The 24,737-nt window shown below is 36.8% G+C and overlaps 1 protein-coding gene across 3 annotated transcripts; it reads right to left on the reverse strand.

Annotated features, from left to right (window-relative positions):
* Positions 1-4,011: 4,011 nt before the first annotated feature.
* LOC149837587 (Myb domain protein) lies at positions 4,012-23,321 on the reverse strand. 3 transcript variants are annotated; one of them, XM_090007433.1, is made up of 5 exons: positions 22,856-23,218; positions 22,115-22,222; positions 20,683-20,747; positions 20,444-20,601; positions 4,012-5,053 (listed from the first exon to the last, which is right to left on the reverse strand). In XM_090007433.1, exons 1-5 carry the CDS (start codon positions 22,952-22,954, stop codon positions 5,049-5,051), a joined length of 435 nt encoding a protein of 144 aa, XP_089863559.1. In that variant the 5' UTR covers positions 22,955-23,218; the 3' UTR covers positions 4,012-5,048. The 3 variants fall into 3 exon arrangements, with proteins under 3 accessions (XP_089863559.1, XP_089863557.1, XP_089863558.1); XM_090007431.1 differs by lacking the exon at positions 4,012-5,053 and adding an exon at positions 20,116-20,167; XM_090007432.1 differs by lacking the exon at positions 4,012-5,053 and having other exon boundaries at positions 20,307-20,601; positions 22,856-23,321.
* Between the last annotated feature and the right edge of the window lie 1,416 nt (positions 23,322-24,737).

A 24,737-nucleotide genomic window follows, 5' to 3' on the forward strand; every position in this document is an offset into this window, starting at 1 on the left:
TTTTGACAGTATAAATGTGACTTATATACTTGTTTTTATAGGAATTAGTTCTTGGAGCATTTGATTATGAATGAATAGATTTTTATAAGTTAAAAAACCAAAAGCCTACAATTTTTATAATTTTTTTAGACTCCAAATACCATTTTTTCATCTAAAATGCATGATCCCAGTATTGATTTCTAGTAAATCAATCATGTTGAACACATCTATGGGATTAGAATTTGAAAAAAAAAAACACAAAAAATCTAATAGCATGCTCTCTCTCTCTCTCTCTCTCTCTCTCTCTCTCTCTCTCTCTCTATATATATATATATATATATATATATATATATATATATATATATATATATATATATATATATATATATATATATAATAAGAAAATGAAAACCTCTTAAATTGAGGTTTTATTGATTTTTGGTGTTTTTCAAAATTCTAACTCTACAAATGTGATCTATATGCTTATTTTTATAGGAATAAGTTCTTCGAGCATTTGATTCAGATGCATAGATAGGTTTTTATAAGTATTAAAATCAATAGCGTACAATTTTCATAAATTTTTGAGGCTCCAAATACTATTTTTTTATCCAAAAATCATGATCCAAGTGTTGATTTATATTAAATCAATCATGCTGAACACATTTGTATGGTCAAAATTTTCAAAAAAATCACTACATTTTTTTTATTTGGGTGGTTAATATATATATAGATATAGATATATATAGAGAGAGTATTGCGCTCCTTCTGCCCAACTTATCACTCTGCTCCTAAAAAATTATTGTTTTCGGCATTTTTGTTCTCACATCTACCACTATAGATGTGATCTATAGGTTTAGTTTAGTGGGTACCAGCTTTTTGTTCACCAAAATTTGACCTGTAAACTGGTTTTTTCGGTGATCCAAAATCAATGGCTATGAAGGTACCAGTTTTCCTGACTCATAAAAACATATTTTTTTCATAAAAAAAACATGATCCAAGAGTCAATTCCCACTAAATCGAGCATGCTAAACACATCTAGCGGTTCAGATCTATCATAAAATACTTCAAAACTATGGGGCAGAACGAGAAATTAGCTCTAATATCTTTAGGTCACAAACACACACACACACACACACACACACACACACACACACACACACATATATATATATATATATATATATATATATATATATATATATATATATATATATATATATATATATATATATATATATATATATAAGCAAAGTGATAGCTGCCTACCACTTTTTTCCACTAGCCATTAGCTTACCACAAGCAAATGAGTGTTTTCAGGCTAATTTTCACAAATCTGACTTTGCATGTGATCTATATGTTTGTTTTTATAAGAATCATTTATTGGAGCATTTGATTCCGATGCATGGATAAGTTTTTATAAGTTTCAAACTCAACGGCATACAATTGAGGCTCTAAATACTATTTTTTTATCCAAAATTCATGATCCTAGTATCGATTTATAGTAAATCAATCATGATGAAACGTTTGTACAGTCAGAATTTAAAAAAAAAAAACAGCAAAAAGTTTTCATTTGGGAGGTATATATATATATATATATATATATATATATATATATAGAGAGAGAGAGAGAGAGAGAGAGAGAGAATAATGCGCTCATTGTCCCACCTTCTCATTCTGCCCCTAAAAAAATTTTCAATTTTGGCATTTTTCTCACATCTAACAACATAGATGTGATCAATGGGTTTTGTTTAGTGGGAACCGGCTTTTGAATCACCAAAATCTGACCTATATACAGTTTTTTTCGGTGATCCAAAATCAATGGTTATGAAGGTATCAATTTTTTTCAGCTCATAAAAACATGTTTTTTCATCAGAAAAACATGATCCAAGAGTTTATTCCCACTAAATCGAGCATGCTAAACACATCTAATGGTTCAGTTCTATCATAAAATACTTTAAAACTATGGGGCAGGGCAGAACAGGAAATGAAACCTAATATATTCAATTCTTATATATATATATATATATATATATATATATATATATATATATATATATATATATATATAAGAAAAGTGATAGCTGCCTACCACTTTTTCACCTGCACCAACTTACTACAAGCAATTTTCAGGCTGTTTTCGCAAATACGACCTTGCAGATGTGTTCAAAGTGATCGATTGGATAGGAACCAATTCTTGGATCATGTTTTTTTAATAAAAAACCTTATTTTTTTCAAGTCTTGAATATTTATAAAAATCTTAGACCATCGATTTTTAAAACTTATAAAAATCTACTTGCGTATTAGAATAAGACTATCCAAGAGTCGATTCCTATAAAATCAAGCATGGTGAATACATCTGTATGGTCAGATTTAAGAAAAACATGAAAAAGTCTTCAAAAAGTTAGTAGGCTGGTTATAGGATAGAAAAGTGGTAGGCAGCTACTCTCTCTCTCTCTCTCTCTCTCTCTCTCTCTCTCTCTCTCTCTATATATATATATATATATATATATATATATATATATATATATATATATATATATATATTGATGTCTTTGAAGACACCAAATTATATGAAACAGCTGAGCTAAAAATTATAGAATCAAGCTTTATCAACTCAATGTGACCACATAGATATGTTCAAGAAGGTTTGTTTGCTAAGGATCAAGCCGGATTGTTATTTCGATCCAAAAATATGATTTTTTGAGTCATAAAATTTTAATGCATTGTAGACTGTTCATTTTTGAAGCCCCTGAAAAACCTGCTTAGGTGTCACAATCATATGATTCAAAACTCATTTACCACTAAACAAACATTGTAGATCACATCCATAAGATTTATTCTAACAAAAATCAAAACAAAAACATATGATTTTCAGCTCAATAGTTTCATATAATTTGGTACCTTCAAAGACACCAAATATTAACCTTATATATATATATATAATGTTTTGGATATTTTGGATTTAAGCCCGACATGGGTTCGAGATGTGTATCCTGATATGAAATTGGGTCTTCCAGATCTGGGTCATAATCAAGTTCCATTTGACATTCTGGTTATATGGTTAGATATGGGTTTTAATTATGAAATCTGATCATATCCAGATCCGAACTTAGTGTAGCCATATATTCGGATATAGGCTCGGTTTGACTTCAGTGCAAATTGGGTTAGCCGTTAGTATCCCTACCCTAAGGTTCCATCACTTGGTACAAATACAATACCATTTGAAGCCGTCTTTGGTTGCCACTGACTTTTTTTTGCTGATTCAATGGAGTTCTCTCTCTCTCTCTCTCTCTCTCGCCACAAAAGTTATCAAAGCGGTACTTAAGGGGACGTTTGAATGGATGCACCCAAGTGGAGACAGACCAGTCCCTGCCAGGGTGCTGTGCCATGTTTGATACGCAACATGCACAGCTGTTTCAGACAGGACAAACTGCATCCCACGCAACATGTTACAATGCATCAGCGCGGGACACACCAGTCCAAACCCCAGGGGTGCAACTGATGGGTTCCAGAGAAACGCCATGTGTTCTGTCTGCACGGCGTTTGTCTGGTGTATCAAATGCCACAAAAGGTGAAAAATTAGTGGGCAGGCCCATTACGCCAAGTTTACAAGTTACTTGTACAATTTCTGTTAAACAGACAATTCGTCTAGGGCAGCTCTGGCCTTGTTGAAAGCGTATCAGATCCAGCTTGGTTTGGATGGAAGCATATCAATTTACCACAAGGTAGGACCTGAGCTGATCCCCAACATGGTGCCAGCCACTTCTTACTCCTGAGCATCATGCGGAAGTGTGGATCCCACCTCTTTTTTGAACTGCAAGAATAACTTCACCACAATACCCTTCACGAAGCACTTGACTTGAACCCCTCGTAGGGCTGGGAAACAAGATGAGCCACTCATGGTTCAGTTTGTGCTCGGCCAGTAAAGAGCACATTCAGACTCGTAAAATAGGCCTGGCAAGCTGAACAGAAGTAACAGATGTTTGGTCCAGCTCAGCTCGCATAGGCTTCTAAGTAATAATACATATATAGTTTTTATATATTTTATATCATATAATATAACGTAAAATAAGTAGTTGAGATGTTTTGGTTTACAAGCAATAGATTTAGAGTTAAAATCATACTACTTTTTGCTCTGAAACAATGTATTTTCTGTGTAAAAGAGTTAGCTCGAGTTGCGCTCAATAGGGCTAGAGTTCAATATCTATTACTTCTAGCTCTCAAATAATGTATCTTTTTAAAAATGATCCAGCTCGAGCTCGACTCAATTGACTCCCAGCTGAGCTTAAACACCTCAGGTTCAGTTCATTCAGCTTGTTTACCAGCTCTAAACCATGGTTGGAAGAATCATGTCCGACCATGTAGGATATTTTCATGATCTCAATCGATCACCACCCTAAAGAGGATGGCACTTCCACTTGGGTGTAGTCTGATCATCTGCTACAGGCAACTAGGCATCTCTCTAAGGAAGGATGCTGAGATGCCTGGGGCATTAAGCAACAGGCCCGGCCGGGTAAGGCTGCTTGCCAATCAAAAGACTACCCAGCAAAGGGCTATTGCAGGCTAGCAGTCAGCTAAAGATGGCATCACCTGTGGGTGGTAACCACCCAGATTATGGCCTTCTGGTGGATGCAATTCCCAGCACTAAAAGAAGGTTAGGGTAGCTGCACTCCCAAGATGGCTGCAAGTAGATTCATGCCAAGGGATCTGTCTGGCCAAAAGTAGCACACTTTGCCTTTACACTCCATTGCTGCATGGTGAACTCGTTGTGTCCTCCAGAAAATCCACTAAATCAAGATTTGGCTTAAGTCAAGCTTGAGTGAGATGAATGTCTTAGTCCAGGCTAAACCTGACGGACCTGTGATCGCAGTTACACTATGGATTCCATGATCTGGTTAAAACTCGGTCTTAATCGACGGGATTGACTGCAGTCACTTAACCTGTCTTGAGTTTATATAGCACAGTTAAGACTCTGAGTCAGCTTGAGACATGTTGCAAAAGAAAGGGTCTAAAGTGGACTTGGACCGTCCATTGACTATATTGCATTCTGATAACAAACGCCCCTTACCTCAGCCTGCAAAAATCAATGGAAGACAATGTCGTAAGTACTGGTGCCATACTTGTAGGCAACATGTATATGATCTATGCAACCCTCTCCCCAGCTGTGCTGTAACTTTTTTGAGAACCTGAGGTATGTACCAACAAACCAAACTTTTGGAAGGACCTTATGTAACACCTACTAATTTTTTTATTTTAACTTTTAAAATTTAAGATAAATTTATGTTAAAATCAAGTGAAATTCAAGAGTTCAAGTTGAACTAAGACTCTAAAGTTGTAGATATTATAGGAGACCCGATTTGGTGATTTTGGATATGGGTTTGATCATAAAATTCACTTTTCAAAATGGACTGACCTCTATTTTAGTTTTTTTCAATTGGATCGGATTCAGAAATGAATTTTTCAAAATTGACCGGGTTGTATTTTAGACCCAACTCAAATTCCTAATAGAATGTCAGAGTGGCATATGGGGCCTAGAGGGTCAGGCCCAACCTAGTGGAGTGCCACATGTCAATGCGAGGCTTAGAGGGAGCGTAGAGGTGGCCAGGAGTATAATGATCATTTGCATCCTCTCTACGCCAAGTGACAATTCCAAAACACAGAGAGATCTTTCAGGTGGGTCACATGATACTTGAAAATATAGGTACTAATCTAAATAATTGATTCTTGATATGTCTATATGGATCTAGACATTAGTATTTGGATCCAATACGAATTTAGATTAATTAATACATTTAGATATATTGGATATGAATTTAAACCATATTAACTGAACCCAATATGGGTTTGAATTAGATTTTGGGTCTGAACTCTTAATTAAGGACTTTGTTGGTCATTTGATCCAATCTCAAATATATTGAACCCACAGGGTGGGATGCTCTGAACAACATCATTATTGTTTCAGGTTGGGGACTCACCTATTAAATCAGAGTTGACCTTGACATTCCTCATCTCGAAGGCATCAATATTGACTATCTTTATGCCCGAATTGGTGGTGATTTGAGTGTTCTATAGTCTATCTAAGTTCATGCCTAATTGCAAGTCGAAAATCAGTATTTTTCGGCATTGACTGTTTTTTTGGCCGATCCATGTATGTACGATTAAATTTAAAATCACCGCAATGATATGATTTTCGAGGCCTATCAAATACTATTTAAATGTCGAATTCTATTGAGTTTTTGGGTTTGTAAGCCTCCTAGAAAGTTACCTTGTTACTGAAGCCTAAGTCAAGGTGAAAAGTTCTCAAATTTCTTATTTAACTTAATTAATTTTGAAATCTAATAAGCTAGAACCCATAATTTATTTACTTATTTTATTAATAAAAGAGATTAATAGATATTAACCTCTTATATTAGAAATGTCATTATTGCCTAAGTTTATCTATAAATAGAGATTCTCACGAGAAGGATCAACAAGGTTAGTTCTCTCTCCCTCTTCCATTCTCATTAGAACTCTCTAATCTCTCTCTACTATTTTTTCTTCATTCTTCTTCTATCTTGAAGTTTTTTTGGTAGTCATTAAAGTTGCTCTGAGGTGCTAAGACGGGAGACGAAGGTATTAGCACATCCAGCAGCTCGATTAAGGTAGGATTCATCTTACTCATAGTCATAGATCAAATGCAAGCACATAGATCGTGTGTCTTCCTGATTTTACAGGCTGGTCCATAGTAGATTAGACTTGGAACAAGTTAGAAAAGTGTTTTAAGATTGTTTTTAAATCAACATTATGCTTTGAAACAGATTTACAAATACGTTTTCAATAAAACTATACCCGAACGACAAAACCAAAAAATCGAGTAGTGTAAAACGCTTAGTTTCGTATTCTTACATGAATTAAGATTGATATCTTGTTGTTTCAAGAATGATTGAATGAATATTTTTTATATATATATTTACAATATGAATAATATTTCTGCAAATTTATTTCATGTGTTTTATGATGATTTAGTATGCTAGCATCTTAAACTAGATATTATGTGAATAAATCACGAGTTATATTAATATTTTAGAATGCATGTTTTATGATCATGTGATATTTTTATGAGTCTACATGATGCGTATGTACTGTGTATATGATTGATGCATGATTGAAATTCAAAATCACATGTTGATGCTTGTGTTTTTCTTATATTTAGCATGTTTTATATTATGATGCACATGTTGCCATGATTTTTCTAACTGATTTATTGTGGTATAATAATTATAGCTGACAAACCGAATCACTTCTTGCCAAATCCTTTTATAGAAACTTTCTAAACATTTGGGAGGTGTTTGAGAAAAATGTAGGGCCCTAGTAGTGGTATGGAATTGAGGGTTATGACTGCTATAACACAAGACATAAATTTTGTCCTGTGTGCAAAGCAAATTTCGACCATCGATTTTGTGAAAAATCAAATAAATCAATGGTTTAGTGTTGATGATTGATTTTTTAATATGTTGTGGTTATTAAGTGGATGAATCTGAGAAAAATAATCGAAAATCAAATTTGTTATCTAAGAATCCTAGAGTTTCACACAAGTCATGTGAAATTCAAGATTCTGCAGAAAATTTGGATCTAAAACTATCACAGATAGGGTTCAGTCCAAAAAAATTTAAATATTCATATAATGGAGTTTGTTTGTAAAATTATATGCTTTTGAAAGCTAACAAGTATAGTTATCACCAAAAAATTTGAGAGGTTGAGATTCGTCCTGAATTTGGTTTGGTGACTGCTTCTTTGTGAAGCAAATTTTTGTCAGGTTGTCAGGTTCTGATAAAGCTGAAAAACAATTTATGGTTCGTGAATTACTACGAGCAAACAAAATTGGTTTTCTTTGAGCTATCACTTAGATATGAGAGATAACACCCTCTGGTATGATTATGAATTTTGGATTCAGATATGCTTGGTACGATGATCTAACAGACTCGTGAACAACATAAAAAAAATTGATGTATGTAATCCCTAGTTTGGAACATGTCATGTCTTGTGAACTTCTCTTGTTTTAAATCTTATGTTTGCTTATAATATGGGATGTTAATCATGTATTTTCTAATATGTGATATTTCATGTTTATGTTGTATACAAGCACATTGATGATTTATACATGATGATATATGAGACTCCAGCACATGAATTTTAAGCATGATACATGAGATATTTTATGTTATTCATGGTTCATGCTATGTTGAAATGAGTCTCGTGCATCATGTAGAGTGGTATGTGATATGTTGTAAGTCATATAGAAAAAAATTACACTAACTCTTGATATATATGTAATTCTAATGCATGCATAGTTTTTACAAGTTTTTTGTGTGTTTATGAGCTTTTACATATGTTTACGAGCTTTTGATAATACATGTATGAATTAAATGACAACAACAACAACAACTACGCCTTCATCCCAAAACAATTGGGGTCGGCGATATGAACCAACAAAGAAAATCATTATGGGTCTTCCACATGAATCCTTCTCCTCCATTCATTTCTATCTAATGCCATGTCCTCGGTGAGGTTCAAAGCATTCATATCCTTTCTTATCACCTCCATCCATGTCTTCCTAGGCCTACCCCGACCTCTTTTAACTAATATATTTTCCCATTTCTCCATCCTTCTAACTGGAGCATCATTAGGCCTTCGTCGAATATGTCCAAACCACCGTAAACGATTCTCTCTCATCTTATTTTCAATGGGTGCAACGCCTACCTTCTTATGTATCTCCTCGTTCCGAATCTTATCTTTTATTGTATTTCCACACATCCATCTCAGCATACGCATCTCAGCTACACTCATTTTTTGAATATGATGTCTCTTGGCAGCCCAACATTCCGTACTATATAGTAAAGCGGGCCTAATAGTCGTCCTATAAAACTTTCCCTTCAACCGCAATGGCATTCTACGATCGCACAACACTCCAGTTGCACTCTCCCATTTCATCCACCCAACCTTTATCCTATGATTTACATCTCCATCAATTTCTCCATACTTTTGAATGATAGATCCCAAATATTTAAAAGAATCATCCACCAGTATTTCGTGCTCACCAAGCTTCACTACACTCCCATCACTACTTCGTTGCTTACTAAATCGACATTCTATGTATTCTGTCTTACTCTTACTCAACTTAAAACCTCTTGCTTCCAATGGCTGTCTCCATAATTCTAACTTAGCATTAACTTCAGCTCTAGACTCATCAATCAAAACAATATCATCAACAAACAACATACACCACGGCACATTTTCTTGAATTGATCTCGTAAGCTCATCCATCACTATAGCAAATAGGAAAGGGCTTAAAGCAGATCCTTAATGTAACCCAACCGTTATAGGAAAATTGGTTGTCACCCCTCCACAAGTGCGGACATTGGTTACTACTCCTTCATACATATCTTTAATTATACTAATGTACTTGAGAGAAACACCTTTCTTCATCATTGTCCACCAGAGAACGTCCCTAGGTACTTTATCGTAAGCCTTCTCCAAATCAATAAAAACCATATGCAAATCTTTGTTCCTCTCTCTATTTCTCTCAATAAGTTGTCTAAGAAGATGTATAGCTTCCATAGTTGATCTTCCAGGCATAAAACCAAATTGATTCTTCGATATCATGACAATCTTCCTCAACCTAGACTCAATCACCCTCTCCCAAAGTTTCATAGTATGACTCATGAGTTTTATACCACGATAGTTTGTGCAATCTTGTATATCACCCTTATTCTTATATAGAGGCACCAAAGTACTCTTCCTCCACTCATTAGGCATCTTATTTGTTCGCCAAATCTTGTTAAAAAGATTTGTCAACCATTCTAAACCTTTCTCTCCCAAGCATTTCCAAGCCTCGATAGGTATACCATCTGGGCCAACTGCCCTTCTTGATTTCATTTTCTTCAAAGTCTCTGCAATTTTTTTCTTTTGAATCTTGCGCATGAAGTCATGATTCATCTCATGAAAAGGAATTGAAAAGTCTCCAAGATCCTGAGCATGACTTTCATTAAATAGCTTATCAAAATAATCTTTTCATCTCTCCTTAATCTCCTCATCTTTGACTAAAACCCTTTGTGTTTCATCTTTGATACATCTAACCATACCCAGATCCCTCGATTTTCTATCTCTCATCTTTGCAAGCCTATAAATATCCTTCTCACCCTCTTTGGTATCCAACTTGTCATAAACCTCCTTATATACCTTATCCCTCGCGTTCCGAATTACTTTTTTAGCTTCCTTCTTTGCTATCATATACTTCTCCAAATTCTCATTATTACAATTTTTACTTAGATTTCTATAACACTCTCTTTTAACCTTAATAGCTAATTTGACATCCTCGTTCCACCACGATGTATCCTTACCTAGCAATGCACCGCCTTTAGACTCACCCAATACCTCCTTAGCCACCTTTCTCATGCCACCCGCTATCTTATTCCACATAGATTCTGAATCCTCCTCGAGACACTAATCAACTTCCTTAACTACCCGCTCTACAAACATTCCTTGTTTAGCTTCTTTCAATGCCCACCACTTAATTCTAGGATCTATCATATGTCTATCCCTTTTGCGGTATTGTCTAATTCTAAGATCTAAAATTAAGACTCTATGTTGTGTAGCTACACTTTCTCCCGGTATAACCTTACAATCGATGCAACAACCCCTATCTCTCTTTCTAAGTAGGAAAAAATCTATCTGACTCGTATTAACCCCACTTTTAAATGTTACTAGGTGAGACTCCCTCTTCCTAAACCAAGTGTTTGCTAAGATCATATCATAGGACAAACCAAAATCTAAAATCCTTTCTCCACTTTCGTTTCTTTCTCCTATACAATAGCCTCCATGGATACTCTCAAATTCATCCCTACTAATGCCTACATGCCCATTAAGGTCACCGCCGATGAAAAGCCTTTCGCCATAAGATATCCCTTGTACTACATCTAAATCTTCCCAAAATTGACGCTTAATGGAATCATTTAAACCTACTGGAGGTGCATAAACACTAATAATATTAATAATATTCGTACCTAATACTAATTTAATAAGTAAAATCCTATCACCCTTCCTACGGACCTCAACTACATTATCTATAAACTCACGACTCATAACAATCCCTACTCCATTCCTATTCCTATTTATTCCTGTATACCAAATCTTATATCCCCAAGGTTCTATCACTTTTGCTTTCTCACCTACCCATTTGGTCTCTTGTAGACATAAAATATCAATCTTTCTCCTACACATAACATCTACTAACTCTACCAACTTACCAGTTAAAGATCCTATGTTCCAAGTGGCTAACCTAATTTTATGGTCTTGGACTAACTTCTTTACCCCCACCCGTCCAATAAAGTGAGGGAACCCTTGCCTATTTGACACCACACCCGGGCGCCGGTGTGACGCGTCGCTTCCGGGCGACGACCTAGCAACCCTTGCCCATTTATCACTGCCTTCGGGCCTATAGAGTACAACGCGTCGTTCAGTAGGGAACGCCCCAACGAAATTCTCATATTGGTTCATATTTATAGGGTATGACTAAGTTTTTATGTTGGTTTGTCACAGGCCTACCGCAACCCTCCTCCTTTATCCGGGCTTGGGACCGGCAGTGTATAACTAAACAATTATACACAGGCGGAGTTATATGAATTAAATGACGTAAGTAAAAAATATGTATGCTTGAGGTTTAACACCTATGATCTTGACGTAAGTAGGAATAAAATATGGTGCTGAATATTGGCATACTTGGTTATGTATTTGCCTATGATCTTGATTTCTAACAAGTAATGTAGTACGAATTTTGTTTTATTTTAAATGCTTGTGTACCTATTATTTATTGTGAAATCTTTATTTTTGTCGTGAATGTTTGTATGCCATGAAATTATCATGTTATAAATGTTTTTAGTTTACGAAAAGATGTATGAGATATGTGTTATATTCTTTCTATGCATATGTTGTGTTATGTTTTCTACTGGGGTTGTTGTTAATGCCCTTACTTTTAACATTTTCAAGTAATAATTAAATTGGTTAGTGATGATAGAAGGCTCGGGGTGGTGCTAAGAGAGTCACATTTTTTTAGGGCTTCTGAAAGAAATTGAGTTATTTTATTTATTATGTTTTGAATTCATTGAACTTGTAAACTCTAATTAAGTGAGACTAGTACTTTGAGTTATTTCAATTCTATTAATAATTTGATTCAGTTAATTCTAGTCTTATACATGTGAGTTGAGAACTATAACCTGCCCAAGGCTTTAACCATGTTTAATAAATTTTTTGTTGTATTTCTTAAAAATCGTGAAAAGAGAAATTAAAAAATAAATGGTTTAAAAAATTAGGGTGTTACACCTTATTTTATTCCTCGTAGAACCATCACCAAGTCCTTGCAGCTTAAAAAGTGCAGACTTGGAAATCTTGGCATTGATTCTTCCTCCAACCTCCAAGACAACCGTTTCTAATGCTTTCAACATCATAAGATTTAGATCCCAAAGCTATCCCCTCTGAACCACAATGTAACCAAACTTCCATCATAAGCATCCTTTTAGGACTACCAAACCCAAAAATGGTTGTAGTGACAGAAGCAATCCTGACCAGCACAGTGAAAATTTGATAAAGCAAGGGAAGCCATGGTGGAAATTCACACATACGGGCCACTAAATATACAAGTTTAAGAAGCGAATGAGAGTTGACAGGCATGCTAATTCAAGAGGCTCATTATCAGCAACAGAAGGTACAGTCAAGCTGAAAATGCAGAAACCTCTTATGAAAGTCCTCTTTTCACCCTCAGTTCAAACCTTTTGAGTTGGAACAACTCACCAGTATATCTGTTAGCATATAGTCCCAACAATATCTGTAGGTTTCTTGAAAACTCTACTCTGAATCTCTGATAGTTTCTTCACTGTCTTTTCATCATACATGAAAAAGCAAGCCTGTCACATACCTTTCACACTTTGAAATCCCCAAGAGAGTAGATCTTAGGGCCTGAATTCATCAGTTAAATGCCTGCCTCAAGCTTCTCAATTTTGATATCCCATTTAGCAGGATTACTACCATGGGATTCCCAATACTTTGCAAGTTACTGAGATTTCCCGACCACCTAAGAAGCATTTTAACCTTGGATTTCCTCGAACCCAAATACCTCAGGCAAAAGAGATCCATCACTCACTTTGTGCCCAGTCGTATGAAGTTCTACAGTACTAGGAGGAATGGTTGAATGATTATTACCGTTATCTAGTAAGAGTCCCTATCTATATTGTATTATGTCATATAAGTAGCTCCCATGGGTGTTTTAGGTAGATTTTCAAGCGGACCACCTTCTAGATCTAATACCCTCAAGAGTCCAAAGTTTGATAACATAGGAATAGAAAAGGGTGGCATGTTATTGATATGAAACATAAAGAAGGCAGAGATTATGGGCATTTACAGTGTCTTTGTGTCGATGGCTTCATGCAACGACAGATGACATATTTTTCCATGAACAGAAAGCAGAGATGAGCATTTAAAGTGACTTTTTGTTGACGGATTCACGCATTGACAGATGACACATTTTTCCATGAACTGCAACTCCATTCCATAAAAATTTGCTGCCAACTTCTGAAACTAGCGGAGCAAACTCAAGAACAAAACCATCAATCGGAGACACCTCTCAGCTACTAGTTTCTGAAAATTGGATCATGTGCTGATCCATCAACTCTTTAAGGTAATTCTCTGCTACTTATAATGTTGTACCTCTTCTTCCTTCTACATCCCTCTGCCACACAAAGTGCAACTATTTGATCCTTGTCAATCAGATACTTCTTTCAGAAGATGGCAAAGTATAAAAATAAAAATTTAAGGTGCAAGGGTAGCTGTTTGTAGCTGAGCACCACGACGGCTATCACTCTGGCTAGAAAAGAATGAGAACTCAGTTCCCAGCTAAGGACTCTGAAGTTCTCCCATTCTACAACAACAAACAACACAACAACAACTACGCCTTCATCCCAAAACAATTGGGGTCAGCGATATGAACCAAAAAGAAATTCATTTTGGGTCTTCCACATGAATCCTTTTCCTCCAATCATTTCTATCCAACGCCATGTCCTCGGTGAGGTTCAAAGCATTCATATCCTTTCCTATCATCTCCATCCAAGTCTTCCTAGGCCTACCCCGACCTCTTTTAACTAATATATTTTCCCATTTCTCCAACCTTCTAACTGGAGCATCATTAGGCCTTAGACGAATATGTCCAAACCACCGTAAACGATTCTCTCGCATCTTATTTTCAATGGGTGCAACACCTACCTTCTTACGTATCTCTTCGTTCCGAATCTTATCTTTTATTGTATTTCCACACATCCATCTAAGCATCCGCATCTCAGCTACACTCATTTTTTGAATATGATGTCTCTTGGCAGCCCAACATTCCGTACCATATAGTAAAGCGGGTCTAATAGTCGTCCTATAAAACTTTCCCTTCAACCGCAATGGCATTCTACGATCGCACAGCACTCCAGTAGCACTTTTCCATTTCATCCACCCAACCTTTATCCTATGATTTACATCTCCATCAATTTCTCCATACTTTTGAATGATGGATCCCAAATATTTGAAATAATCATTCACCGGTATATCTTGCTCACCAAGCTTCACTACACTCCCATCACTACTTCGTTGCTTACTAAACCGACATTCCATATATTCAGTCTTACTCTTACTCAACTTAAAACCTCTAGCTTCCAATGTCTGTCTCCATAATTCTAACTTAGCATTAACCCCAGCTCTAGACTCATCAATCAAAACAATATCATCAGCAAACAACATACACCACGGTACATTTTCTTGAATTGATCTCGTAAGTTCATCCATCACTATCGCAAATAGGAAAGGGCTTAAAGCAGATCCTTGATGTAACCCAACCGTTATCGGAAAATTGGTTGTCACCCCTCCACAAGTGCGGACATTGGTTACTACTCCTTCATACATATCTTTAATTATACTAATGTACTTGAGAGAAACACCTTTCTTCATCATTGTCCACCAGAGAACGTCCCTAGGTACTCTATCGTATGCCTTCTCTAAATCAATAAAAACCATATGCAAATCTTTGTTCATCTCTCTATATCTTTCAATAAGTTGTCTAAGAAGATGTATAGCTTCCATAGTTGATCTTCCAGGCATAAAACCAAATTGATTCTCCGATATCATGACAACCTTCCTCAACCTAGACTCAATCACCCTCTCCCAAAGTTTCATAGTATGACTCATGAGTTTTATACCACGATAGTTTGTGCAATCTTGTATATCACCCTTATTCTTATATAAAGGCACCAAAGTACTCTTCCTCCACTCATTAGGCATCTTATTTGTTCGCCAAATCAAGTTAAAAAGATTTGTCAACCATTCTAAACCTTTCTCTCCCAAGCATTTTCAAGCCTCGATAGGTATACCATCTGGGCCAACTGCCCTTCTTGATTTCATTTTCTTCAAAGCCTCTGCAATTTCTTTCTTTTGAATCTTGCGCATGAAGTCACGATTTATCTCATGAAAAGGAATGGAGAAGTCTCCAAGATCTTGAGCATGACTATCATTAAATAGCTTATCAAAATAATCTTTCCATCTCTCCTTAATCTCCTCATCTTTGACTAAAACCCTTTGCGTTTCATCTTTGATACATCTAACCATACCCAAATCCTTCGATTTCCTATCTCTCATCTTTGCAAGCCTATAAATATCCTTCTCGCCTTCTTTGGTATCCAACTTGTCATAAACCTCCTTATATACCTTAGCCCTCGCGTTTCGAACAACTTTTTTAGCTTCCTTCTTTGCTATCATATACTTCTCCAAATTCTCATTATCACGACTCTTACTTAGATTTCTATAACACTCTCTTTTAACCTTAATAGCTAATTTGACATCCTCGTTCCACCATGATGTATCCTTACCTAGTGGTGCACCGCCTTTAGACTCACCCAATACCTCCTTAGCTACTTTTCTCATACCACCCGCTATCTTATTCCACATTGATTCTGAATCCTCCTCGAGACACCAATCAACTTCCTTAACTACCTGCTCTACAAACATTCCTTGTTTAGCTCCTTTCAGTGCCCACCACTTAATTCTAGGATCTATCCTATGTCTATCCCTTTTGCGGTATTGTCTAATTCTAAGATCTAAAATTAAGACTCTATGTTGTGTAGCTACACTTTCTCCTGGTATAACCTTACAATCGATGCAACAACCCCTATCTCTCTTTCTAAGTAGGAAAAAATCTATTTGACTCGTATTAACCCCACTTTTAAATGTTACTAGGTGAGACTCCCTCTTCCTAAACCAAGTGTTTGCTAAGATCATATCATAGGACAAACAAAAATCTAAAATCCTTTCTCCACTTTCATTTCTTTCTCCTATACCATAGCCTCCATGGATATTCTCAAATCCATCCCTACTAATGCCTACATGTCCATTAAGGTCACCGCCGATGAAAAGCTTTTCTCCATAAGATGTCTCTTGTACTACTCCATCTAAATCTTCCCAAAATTGATGCTTAATGGAATCATCTAAACCTACTTGAGGTGCATAAACACTAATAATATTAATAATATCCGTACCTAATACTAATTTAATAAGTAAAATTCTATCACCCTTCCTACGGACCTCAACTACATTATCTATAAACTGACGACTCATAACAATCCCTACTCCATTCCTATTCCTATTTATTCCTGTATACCAAATCTTATATCCCCAAGGTTCTATCACTTTAGCTTTCTCACCTACCCATTTGGTCTCTTGAAGACATAAAATATCAATCTTTCTCCTACACATAACATCTACTAACTCTACCAATTTACCAGTTAAAGACCCTATGTTCCAAGTGGCTAACCTAATTTTATGGTCTTGGACTAACTTCTTTACCCCCACCCGTCCAACAAAGTGAGGGAACCCTTGCCTATTTGACACCACACCCGGGCGCCGGTGTGACGCGTCGCTTCTGGGAGACGACCTAGCAACCCTTGCACATTTATCACTGCCTCCGGGCCTAGAGAGTACAGCGCGTCGCTCAGTAGGGAACGCCCCAACGAAATTCTCATATTGGTTCATTTTCATAGGATATGACAAAGTTTTTATGCTGGCTGTCACAGGCCTACCGCAACCCTCCTCCTTTATCCGGGCTTGGGACCGGCAGTGTATAACTACACAGGCGGAGTTAAAGTTCTCCCATTCTAACTGAGTATTTTTCTTTCTTTGAGATATTCAATCTATAATGACAATACCTAGTGATGAACCATCACATTTTCTAACCAGATTCTCAGAAACTTTAAGTTGTTTCATGTGGACATCCTCCTATAGTATTTTGATAGCCTTAAGTACAAGGATGCCATGATACTTCTACAGGAAAAGGTTTAGGTAGTGCATGTTGCTTGACCGAGGTTGCCAGACTAGGAAGCGGAAGCGAGAAACGATACGGGAAGCGGAAGTGAGAAGCGATGCATTTTAAAATGTATAGGAAATGGGACGCGAGGAATTAAAAAGATATATAAGAATTAAATAAGAATCAAAATGTAACATAAATAAAAACTAAAATAAAAGTGACTATTCTTAAATTTCATGATTTTTTGGTATAAGAATTAATTTTTAACAAAATCTAAAAATGATGACTGTCAATTAGAGAAAACACATGGAAGTGAGTGAGAAGCGTGAGAGGAAACACATTAAAAACATGAAAAGTAGAGTGAGAGAACATATAAGAAGAATAGATGATGCGTGTGGAAAGCATAGGAGAAGCGAGGGAGAATCGAGATTCTCATCAAGTTTCAGAAGCGAGGAGTATCGCGATTCCAAAGCAAGTTTCTGGGAAGCGGGCTTCCCACCTATCTAAGAAGCTTCCGGTAACTCTGTGCTTGACTGTCCAGAATCTATAGAGGGAAACAATGACTCCTATATCCTACTTCTACTGCTACTTCATGGTAGATCAAATTTTCCACCATCTCATACCTTTTCATCCCATACATCATCCAACATAAAACATACCTTTTCTGTCTTTAGGTAGTTAAAGAATGCTGCCTGCAGCATCACCATGCCCATTCTGTCAATGTCACAAGCAACAATTCCCTCTCTGCAGCAGAGATTCAAATATGATTTTTAAAAGATCATTTGGTACACAGAAACCCAAGCAGCATAACTGGAGTGTCTTAACTCTGGCAAATGTAAACTTTCTTAACGAATATTTGCTTTCCGTTAAACCACCCACTCTAACCACATCAGATTTCTCAAAGAAATATGCTTCTTCATGACCCTTGGCTTTCCCTAGCTGCACTAGGAATTGTTCACCTTCTCTATCAAAAGCACGTCTTTTCTTTGTTATATGTGCTCAATTCTCTTCCTGAAGATGTTGCATATTGTTGACAAGTTTGGGTTATGTTTAAATGTTTGAAAGCTAAAACTCTTCCTAGAAAATCTCCACATCATTTAGGACACTGAATTGTAGACACATCTACAACATCCTCAACATTAAATGCGCCATCTCTCGAATGTCTAACCCATAATTTTACTCCCTCCTCCCTGTTTTTCCATCTATCTAAATCCTTCAAGAAAGGTCACATACTCTCCAATTCCTCCTTGATCTCTTCTACTTCCCTACCAACTCCACTAATCAACTGGACTTCTTGCACCAAGAACGGTGCAGAACTAGTGATGAAGTAGAAACCAACCTCAACCATATCTTTCTCTCTCTTCCTAGGAGCATTATGAAAAAATACAATTTGGCTTTTGAGCATGTCCACAGTGTTGCAACTTGCTTTATTCACAACTCAACACTTTTGGATGTAGCTATTCTAGGTGTCAGATGTTCTCACAGTGCTATGGGAAAGTCAACAGGCAATATATGAGAGCGGATCCTGTAAAATGCTGGGTGAGATTAGCAATCTCACCCAGCGTTTACAACCACAAAACCCACCCCACTGTACTGTAGCTCAGTACAAGTGGGACCCACAGAGGGGTGGGTTTTGTGGTTGTAAATGCTGGGTGAGATTGATAATCTCACCCAGCGTTTTACAGGATCTGCTCTCGGCAATATATAGCTATTGTGATCACTGCTAACATTTGCAGTGCCATCCAATTCCAGAATATCATTGAAGCCTTTGACTTGAGCAGAATCGATGTTTCTGGACATGGCTTACTCTTTTTCTGCTTTTGGCTATCTTATACTTATGATCCTAGTGCAGTGTTGAGGAGAACAGCTCTGAAATCCAATGATCTGCATGATACATGAAACTGATGATACTACAAACAGCTTCATATGAAGTGCTGCACAAGATTGTTGTCTTTTAGTGAAGTATCAGCAAGCATCCTTATACCATGAGGATACATGTGTATGAACGTGTGCACATTCAAGGGAGTGTGCATGTGTGTGTGTGACATGAGCAGGCATGTGTATGTGTATGTGTCTGTGCTTGGCAACCATGACCACACAAAGGAGTGTAGACACACACTCACACAAGATAGGCATTGGACTATAGAAATTATTTCATGTATTTAATAATCCTCAATGTTGTTTCATCTGAAAAACTTTGTTGAACTACCACCATGGCTGGTGATACTAACCAGTTTTTGGTTAGTGTTTCCAAACAATCTACATCTTTGGAAATTTTATCCAAGGTTGCCCCCTAGTGGACTTTTAACTCTAAGCCTACCGAAAAAACACTATTAGTAACCAAAATAAAGTGTTAAGACAGTAGTCAAGAAAGTGTAGCTTGTAGCAATGACATAAACATAGTGAATTGTCCTAGGTACATACTCGAACAGCAACTAAGAGGAACAACTTTGTCCTTTCATGATCATGCCAGCACGCTTTATAGTTCACATGCAGTGAGACATATCAATTCCAATGGCAGTCCTTTTATTGGCAAGAGATCCTGCTATCCATTGTAGTACATCTTTAAAAATAACCCAGCTACCCATACACAAATCTGCTTATCTTTGATCATCCAGTTGTCCTTCTAATGATGATCATGATGCAGGAAGTGTGAAGGGAACATATAACAGCTCCAGCATAGACAGACATGCTGGAACATATAAAGAAAAATATCAGACAACCTCCAGCATAGACAGTACTAAGACTTTTCCCCTATTGCAATCTGAGATTCTGAGTACCAAATGCTTGTGGAATGTGTATGAGGGCTTTCATACTAATAGTTAGTACCTACATGCACAGCCAATAGACGCTTGCATGAAATGAGAAAGGCAACCAAATTCAAAACATTTTATGCAGTACACCTTACTTCCAGCTTAAGCTAAAAGAACAAAAAAGTAATACAGGATAAAACCCACAGAACTAACCATTTCACATCACAATGCTCAATCCAATAAAAACTTCTAATTTACAATAAAAACAACCAGAAAAAATTTTCATTTTGCATGGAACCAGAAAATTTTGAAAAGAAAAAAACAGAAGTGAAGGATAGAGCGCATCATTGACCTCGTCCTGCTTCTCTTCTTTGACGTGGATCCCGGCTAAGGCCATGTTTCTTTAAGGTATTAATATAATTCCTCATAAGTGTGAACTTATTGGTTCCAAGATAATAGAAGTAATCCCATGTGTAAATGCCTGTCTTGTGCAAGTCATCAAAGTTTATTCTGTATACAAGGAACAGAAGCAACCAATTTGAGGAAGGTGAAAAGCAATAAATTTTATTCCGGAAGGAACCACTCAAATACCTTATTCCATAGTTTCCAATGGGCTCAGCAGACATGATACCCACATGCCTTCTACCATATATTACCTGGTTGAAAAATAATCAGGTGGAAGAAATCAACCATTAGTGATAATATGCTTCACCAACAAGCAAAATGAGCTCACCATACTTCCAAAATAAATAGCATTGAAGTTAAAATGTTCCAGAATAAATTGTCACCAATACAATATGATCAAATTAAAGAAAGTACAAGAATCTAATTTTGTTAAGCACCTAGAGTAGGAGTTTGTCTAGTTAAGAGACATCTCTATATGTCCAAGAATCATGGGTGTGGATCGAATAAAATCGGACCATTAGGATATCCATGGTCCATGATTGGTTATGTTTGGGTTGGCAAATTGAATTGAGTTAGTAGTATTTGAGTTCGGGTCCATCTATGTTCATTTGGATTTACTTTGAGTTGTATTTAAGCAATAATTTTAAGGACTGTCTGTATTTAAGCAATAATTTTGAGTTGTATGTTTGTCTGAGTGTCTATGTGCATCTCTCTCTCTCTCCTAGCTCTTCTTCATCCTCATCCTCTCTACTTCTTTCTTCCCTATGTCCTCTTCCCCACATCCTCTGCCATTTCTTCTATGTCTCCTTCTCTATCCTCTCTTTTTTCCCTATCTTTCTTTCTCTCTAGCTCTCCCTATCTTTAATGTGCCTAAGCCAGCGTGCTGGCTGGCTGCCCTAACCGGCTGAGGCCTTGATGTCCAAGGCCCACCAGCATCTTCCATGAGAAGATACCTAGCGACCTAACAGCTGATCTACAAGATGCTGCCTATCCCTCTCTATATCGGATTTTGATTGGATCCATAACAAATTATGATAACCACTTAATAACATAAAATATTTATGACCAGTAGAAAGAAGGTGCCAAGCATTTCACATTCCATATGGCAAACTTTACACACCTTCCGCACATGGATAGAAGGGAACGGTTCCTTGAATAAGCTCTTTGCTGTTGGCAGTGTGTAAGGTATGGACCTGATTGATATCCTCTTTTTTGAATTAAATGTACAAAAAAAAACAGAATTACCTATTTTTCACAGACTAGAGCACACTGCATTAGCCTTTTAAAAGCACTTAGCTACACCATCCTCATTTGCAATTATTTTTTTCTCTGAGGGAAAAGAAAAACGTAAACTGCAGATGCTTATGAAAATTCACCTTGCCACTCAGCAAATATAATGCTCAGCAGGACTGCACCAGTCATCATAATTTAAGAACATGCATGCATGTAAAATACAGAGTTTGACACAACAGAAGCAGAGCACTTTGGCATAGAACTAAAAGCTCTTCCAAAGCAGAATGACAATTAAGAAAGGATAAAGACAATAAAAACGATCTGATATGAATAGTTACACATGAAACCATTGATGTAGATGGCAACAGGGCTTTTAAGCCATTACCTTCTCACCACCCACTGATCGAATCTTGCTGTCAGCAGCAGGGCTGTGTATTCTAAGAAATTCAGCAGACAAACTAAATAAACTCCCATTGCTGAATTCGACTTCCACCTGAGCAAAAGGCATCTTTTTTTCAAAACCATTACTCCATGAAGACCAAGATTTCAATCAAAGGAACATAGCTAAATAAAGCAAACATAAACTCCGAGAGAACACATAACCACTAATATAGTAAGGATCTAACAGAGCATAGCAGCTTCAAAATAGAAAAGCCACCGCATTTTCCTTTGCAGAAACTAATGAAAGTCTTCAACAGCATGTTCGCTTTCTATCGCAATTAATAACAATAGCTAACAATGTGCATATATGCTGGTAAAGCAATCTTAAAACTAATTATGATTTGTACAGTCCCCAATAAGCAACACCATAATTTTGTTGAGAATCAACACAGAACAGCTTGTCAGAATCAGCAACACCCACAAATAAAAAAGACTAGCTTCACACAAATTCGGCCTCAAATAGATAGGCCCTCATAAAGGTACCAATATTCTGATCACAGTCCAATATCTTCAAAGCTAATTGGTCATAGAAAGAAAACACCCACAGAATTGCTATGCTAATCTCATGATTGACATTCATATATTAAAAAGGAAAAAAGAAACAGAGCTAAGAATTGTAGCAGTAACACCGTAACCACTAAAAAGGAGAGCACAATGAAGATGAAGAGGATAATGGTTCGAATACCCGACGAGGAGCATCAAGTTTGAATCTGGTCAGCCGAGGAGGAGGCTCAGAAGACGTCTGCAAGCCTCTGAGGATCGCTCGCCTAAGAAACATTGACATCACGGGAAGATCCGCAGACTTCGGTGCACAGGATAAAGTGGCGCCAAGAAAAAGATTTTCACGTAACCACCTTCACCACCACCATAAAAAAATTGAAAGAGTATACCCAAAGAATCCTTTCAGAGAAAACACGGTGAGAAGAAGAATTATGTCTATAAGCGCCATTCACCACCACCTGCAATCCGAAATTTCCATTGCCAAATCCTTTGATGGCAGAGTGGGGGAAGCAATTGGAGAACGGTTGGTTTGAGGCCTCCAAGTTCCAAAGGCAGAAGAAGCAACACTATGGTGGTAGGTATCTGTGTCTCAGAGTTTGCTGTGGCAGCTGCATACCTCAGAAAGGGGATTATGGGGATGGTGCCTACACGGTTCGGATCCAGAACAACAAAATAATGAGAGAATCGGATCCGAAACAGTAACATTCCAAAACCTTCGTCCTGGATCCAGCCCATTTGCATCCCAGACACAATAAAGAAACTGAAGGCCGCCTTCTCGTTTTGTTGAAGCCTTGAGATGGTCCGGATTCTGTTCCTATGCCATTTGGAGTCCGATGGGAAAAGCATACACCAAATCCTAACTGATTAGCTTAAATAGCTAATGGTATATGTAATTGGATTAGATTTGGATATCTGTTGGAATCGATGATGTTCAGATTAAGTTATCCCGCACAACGTTGGGTTCGTCGATATCGGAGCTGAATCGATTTTCAAACGATTCAGAGAATCGGCCAATTTGGATTCTGAAAGTAAATCAAGCTGAATCAAGTACCATTACTTTTTTCATATAAAAAATTAATTTAAAACTTAAAAATACTATTCAAAATATTGAAAATAACATAAAAATTATTAAAAATAAGAGAGCACCATACTGCATGTACCTAAAAACACAGAGAGATTTCTAACTTATTTATTTGCAATCCCTTCATCTGAGTCCGACCATGAGAGAGAGAAAGTATGAGTTTGAGAGTGTGAATTTAATCTACTTGTACTATAGTTCATTGAGATGTGCTGACTCTCCTTCGTCATTTTATTCTTTAGTTTAGTTTTTGTGGGTTCGCTAGTGGAACTTGAAGAGTAAGGATAAAGCACCCGTTGGCTCTATCCACAACAAATTTTATAATAGGCAGCATATCTCACCATTTCTGAATCCTTCCCAATCCATCCTAAATTTGTTAAGCAATGCTAATCGTTCCCATATCTTTTCCAATTGTTTTCTATGTTATCTCTATCTCTCTCATTGTCTTTAACTCCTCCTACTGGTCACAATAATAATATAAAAAAAAAGAATAATTATTTTTTTCATGGATGTAGGCAAACAGCCCAACTAACTTATTGACCTTCATTGTGTATGTCATTTTTTTCATATTTGTAACATGGTATCAGAGCCAGGTTACCATGACCCTTCTTTCATGTTCCTACCGAATTGTTGTTGTATGCGTTTCTCACCATCCTACAACTATGGGAGATAGTAATCGGTCAGAGACAACAACTCAGCTCACTGCACAACCACCAGCCACCAAGATAGTGGTCCAGGAGCAAAATCCTACGCTAAAGATAACGACCACTCCGTTGAACAGATCTAATTACCTCAATTGGTCAAAACCTGTCAGCCTCTTTTTGAGCGACAAATCAAAGCTAAGGTATGTGACTAGCAAAACGAAAAGGCTTGATCGTCAAGACACTGCCTGCGATGAATAAGAATCAAGAAACCATCTGGTAATGTCTTGATTACTTAACTCCATGAAACCAAGTATTACTAAAAGTGTTCTCTTTATAGAAATGAC

Source organism: Nuphar pumila, chromosome 5 (genome assembly GCF_984573655.1).
Source record: "Nuphar pumila chromosome 5, dmNupPumi1.hap1.1, whole genome shotgun sequence".
Lineage (NCBI taxonomy): Eukaryota > Viridiplantae > Streptophyta > Magnoliopsida > Nymphaeales > Nymphaeaceae > Nuphar > Nuphar pumila.